The 5,171-nt window shown below is 41.1% G+C and overlaps 1 protein-coding gene across 1 annotated transcript; it reads left to right on the top strand.

The window, feature by feature from the left end:
• Positions 1-2,535: 2,535 nt before the first annotated feature.
• Positions 2,536-4,539, top strand: LOC128723067 (DET1- and DDB1-associated protein 1). Its single transcript, XM_053816773.1, has 4 exons — positions 2,536-2,872; positions 3,037-3,175; positions 3,242-3,303; positions 3,403-4,539. The coding sequence occupies exons 1-4, from the start codon at positions 2,870-2,872 to the stop codon at positions 3,493-3,495; spliced, it is 297 nt and encodes a 98-aa protein (XP_053672748.1). The 5' UTR covers positions 2,536-2,869; the 3' UTR covers positions 3,496-4,539.
• The last annotated feature ends 632 nt before the right edge of the window (positions 4,540-5,171 follow it).

Genomic DNA, 5,171 nt, shown 5'->3' with positions numbered 1-5,171 from the left:
GTGCACGTTGGTGCTTTTGCTTTCATCGAACGGCCGTGCGGTCGGAAAAAGCTGCAGGTTAACACACGAGGGACACTGCTAGCCGGGGCCATAAGCAGTGGGTCTTCTTCAACCACCCGAAAATGGCCTCTAAAATGCACGATGCCACAAAAAATAGACATCGATCAACATTCAATCGAACACGCGCATAAATTGCTTTCACGATTGTGGGCTAGCTATGATTTTTTCCCTACCGCATATGCACGGTTTTGCCACAACAATTTCACACCACGGTAAATTTGGGTAATTTCACATTTCCATCTTCGGGAAAGGGATTTTTTTTCTGTCTTCTAAATATTATTTCTGTGGCAAATGCCTCCCATTGAGGGCGTTTTTCTTCGCTCCGCAGGGGCGAAATTCATTTTCACTTAAAATATGATTGTTAAAGCCGGCCGGAGATCGACCAGCGTGAAACCACAATATAGTAGGGCGTTGGCAGGATTTTTTTTACTCTCCGCATGTTCAGACCCATTTTAATGGTTTAGAAAATAAGCGCGACACGTACCGATTCGAGATGTGGATTTGTATACGAATATGCTCCCGAATGAGCAAGGGTAAGTTAAAGGTAAACTTGAGTTAAATACGTATGAAAGCATAATTAAAAATATTGTTTCCTCTCACACTGTTTGGAAGCGATATTGATAAACTACCCCTCTTTTTATATTAAAAAAAAAAGATTAACATATCTCCAGCAAGCGCCAGTAATCCCTGGTACGTTGTTCGTGTTTACGTATTCTCGCGTTACACTCAATCTACTCGTTGTGTGCCAAACCACAGGTCCAATCGATGGTTTAGTTCCGGGTTCGATTATGAGACACCTTACCAAATTTAATTATCCTCCCTCACGAGGCCACGTGAGAGAAGCAACAGTATGGAGTAGCACTCCTCGCTGCTTTCCCACGAAACCAAACACGGGCCCAATTAAATTAAAGCAAGAAAAAAATATCATAAATCCCTCCCCATCGAACGCGAATCCATTAGAAAAAGTGTTGCGCTGCGTTGCATCCGAATGAAGGCACCAGCAGAAACAACCGCGTACAAAAAGATGTGCTTTCGCTTTCATTCGGTGCGCCACTGCACAATGGTGCGGGTACACATGCTGGGCGGTTTGCCACCCATCGAAACCACCCCGAGTTCGCGATTTGAATGGGTGGTCGCGGTGGTTTATTGTATTCAAATTTTGCTCACGCGCTTACGCGTTTTACTGGACCGTCGGTCCAGCGGTTTGGGGAAATTTTCCTCCCGATCCCGATACCCCCTCCGCGAATGGTTTCCTTTCCGGTGCGAACGGAGGATCATCGTGATCTGGAAGGCGTGGAATGGAAAACTTGGATGGTGGCGGATGGGTCTGTATGATCGATGAGATATTTATGCTCTCGAGGGGAACAACTCGTTGCTCGTCGAAATTTGGGGGCCTATTTTCGATCATTTGCGCCACAGAGTTCATAATTGGCGGAAGATCGCGGAAGACCCGGTGCTGCGAAATGTGCGTCGAGGGAGATCTGCGATCGGTTTTCGATTTTCACATCTGTAAGTGAAACTGCTGGCAAGCCATTTTGTGTATAATTAAAACGAATCGAGAGGCATACACGCTGTTTGAACTAAATGTGTATCATTTATTAATCAATATGGGTATCTAAAATTGCTTTTAGTATTTTGAAGGAATGTGTCGTGTTTGACAAACGAGTAATAGTTATAACTATTATGAAAAAGAAATATAATTAGAAAAGGCAAACGAAGTGATTGTTTTAAATATACACATGCTTCATTCAAGTAAACACATTCAACGTTTTAACAAACATTGCAATTTTGTATGCATTCCGACAAGTGTCGCTGCATAACAGAAAACGAAACTCGGCGTTATGGTTATGATGGGAACGCGTGTGAAATATAACAAATTGAAATGAAATACAATCGAGTAGCAATTGATTGCGACACATGCGGAAAGTTTCATCAATATTGAAAAGAAAACGGTTTGATTTGGTCATGTAACTTGATTTTTCACTAAACTTAAACCAAAAACGATGAAATTATTTGTTTTTGAAATTTAAGAATCTACTTTGCCCGAGATAGTTGAACCTGTAAAACATAATTTCTTAATTGGTTTTTATACTCAGCTGTGTAGCTCATTTTACGTTTCAAACAAGCACAAAAATATATCCTTTCATACTCTAAGACCTGTTTGAATTTCGATTTAAATATTTGGGTTATGTTGTAATTATGATAAAACGGAGCACATGCTCCGGAACCACATGTACACCACTACGAATCTTTAGCACAAAAGCTTCTTCACACAACATGTTTATTTAAATGGTATAAACGCAAAACTGTGAGATGTAAGCTATAAATGTAGCCTAGAAGAATAATGTACTTTTGAGAACTATTTTTCATAAACAAAATCGTGTTGCGACCGTCACCTTCCACATACATTTTGGACAGCATGAACTAACCTCGATGCATATGCACATCGTTAAATTTGACAGCTGTCAAGAAAATTCACGTCGCACGGTCATCAAAAACAAAACAGTGTCCTTTTTCTGTGTTTTAGCTCTGCATGCATGGTCTGTTCTAATTGAATAGGCTTGCATTTGCATTTGTATCTTGTACACGACGGGATAAGCAAAATTTAAGTCCAGTGATCTGGGCTTAGGAAGGGCAGCGCCTACATCATTCAACCTTCTTTTGTACTGGCAGCAGTGACCTGTCAGTCCAGCTAACAGCAACAGTGGCGTTAGCGGTGGTAGCTGCACTGCAGCCGACGACGACGGCCGAGGAACAGGAACCATCATCGTCACGCGCTCCTCCCGGAGGGCGTTTGCGGCAACAAACCATGGTAAAGCACCGAAACGAAACACGTTCTAGCTGTCGCACCTTCTAGAGTGCACCGACCAGCTCCATCGATTGCTGCTGGATCGCAATATAAATAACGCATGCTCTCATCGCTGCTATATGCTTTCATTTTTCGTTCTCGTCGGGTGCGCCCCGTCAACCGTATAGTCTATCAGCGAGTTTTTGAAAGATCTTCCGTGCCACAACGAGGAAAACTTTTCGCTCTTCAACACGGAAAACGGAGTAAAGACTTCCTCGAAGCGGCCCTCTGTGTACATCCCCACGGTGGACATTCCTTCTGAGCAGGGTAAGTTCTTACCTACTGGTTAGTAACTTTCCTTGCTGATTGTTTAATCCTTCTTCTCATCTGCAGTGATAGTCACGGAGAAAAAGAACATTCTCCTCCGATACCTACATCAGCAATGGGATAAAAAGGTAAGCTGATGCACCTCGAACGATGAATAATTGATGCTGATGTACCTCGAACAAACAAATTGTAACATGTCTCACTTTAACGTTCTTTTTCCGCTAAAGAATCCACCTAAAAAACGTGAGCTCGAAAATGCCACCAACGATCTGCTTCGCAAAAGACCCCGCCTCGAAACTCGTGACAATAACAACACGTAGACATCAAAGGATTAATCACATAATAATTTACCGTACAACTGGACCATTTAATTATCCCTGTACCGGAACATGATGGTAGACAGGATGAAAAGAAGTGAGCTTGCTAATGGGGATAGTGTTTGATTATAACGGAATGGAAGACAGCGGTTGTGTGCAGACCGGCGGATTGGTAGGCTATTCGTCCAGGAAGATTCGCCCTGGCTGTAAAAGGAACGCATTTCAATATTTCCGACTGCATAATCCATGAAAGAAGTTTTTTTTCTTATATTTTCTATTTCGCTTGCACATTGGCAGCTTTTTACGTGATCCAGAATAAGAGAAACGAAAGGCTACAAATGTTCGAGATCCGTGCAGTTCTTTGACGGCTATTTGTGTTAGGTTCTTAAAATTCCTAAATAATTTAGAGCATCAAAGTAAAAAAAGTTACATATTGAAAACTGCTCACTAAGCGTGAGACATAATTTGTTTGGCGTATCTTATAATTAATTATTGCGAATCTAATGAAATGTATGCGAGGGAAAAGAAAACTCAGCTACAATGTAAATGCTTCACCTCCTGTCCCGTCGTTTCCATTCATCATCAATTGTCTTTCGGTTAGTTCTTTAATTTTTTGGCTCGAGAAGTCTTAGCTTAGAAAAAATGAAAAGTAATAGCAATAGACTCCTGTCAAGGCGAGCAAAGAGCAGGTAGATGAATCAACCGAAGAAGATGATTCATGCCCATGATACGATGATTCATGTCATCATGTCATTGATGTCTTGATGATTCATGTCCATGATACGTGTACAAATCATCGCAAACAGAAATTAAGTTTTCGTGCTGGTTACGTCTGGGTCAACTTTCGTGTGTGCACTGTAAGATAAGACGGGATGATAACGCTCCGAATTCTGCATCTCTCCTTCGCAAGAAATAGGAATGTAGTCGCTAAGCAGAGAGAAATGATTGATAGGATTCGGTTGTACGAAAAATGCGATTGTATGTCTCTAGAACTCCCACTAATCTTAATCGTAAAACACACATAAATTAATAAAAATACCCGATATCGAGAACCATCAATGTAAGCCTCGAATAATGTCAAGCTTTTCATTATGTTCCGATATTATGTCATAAATTTTTATACAGTACGGTTGAGGAAGTGGTAAAGTACAACACAAGGAAACTACATTAGATCAAAACTGAAGCTATACAAAACCTTTACAGTTGTAATGTTAACATACGCCTTCGAGATATGGATTATGTTCGAAGCTCCTATCACAGGTTGATAGGTAGATGGTTAAAAGGATGTTTTGGTTCATAACTTGTTGAAGCACCAGTAACTATATAGACGTGCTTTATGAGCTACACGACAGCCCCACACTTGCGACGATTTCTAATCTCGATCATTCTTATTAAATATTAAATATTTTCCTTACAATAAGTTTTGTCGCATCTGTGGTTTGTCTGTCATTTTGTTAATGCGAAAACCGCTGCTGTATCAAAATCTTCTGTTACAGCCTAGCGCCTACATGGAAATTAATACCTGATTTTCTTCAACCTTGTTTTACATACGTCCAATGAGTGGTGCCTCGTCAATTCACATGCAAAGTAGAACAATCCCACATGCTCAGTAGAGATCTGTCTCCCGTAACGGGTCTTCCCGCACAAAATGAAGCCAAACAAACGATCCAGTTTCCATA

Source organism: Anopheles nili, chromosome 3 (assembly GCF_943737925.1).
Source record: "Anopheles nili chromosome 3, idAnoNiliSN_F5_01, whole genome shotgun sequence".
Lineage (NCBI taxonomy): Eukaryota > Metazoa > Arthropoda > Insecta > Diptera > Culicidae > Anopheles > Anopheles nili.
This window is presented reverse-complemented; position numbering and strand designations above follow the sequence as displayed.

Coding starts and splice junctions, on each gene's coding strand:
- LOC128723067 (XM_053816773.1), top strand. Junction 3,176..3,241: donor GGACATTCCTTCTGAGCAGG/GTAAGTTCTTAC, acceptor TCTCATCTGCAG/TGATAGTCACGGAGAAAAAG. Junction 3,304..3,402: donor ATCAGCAATGGGATAAAAAG/GTAAGCTGATGC, acceptor TTTCCGCTAAAG/AATCCACCTAAAAAACGTGA.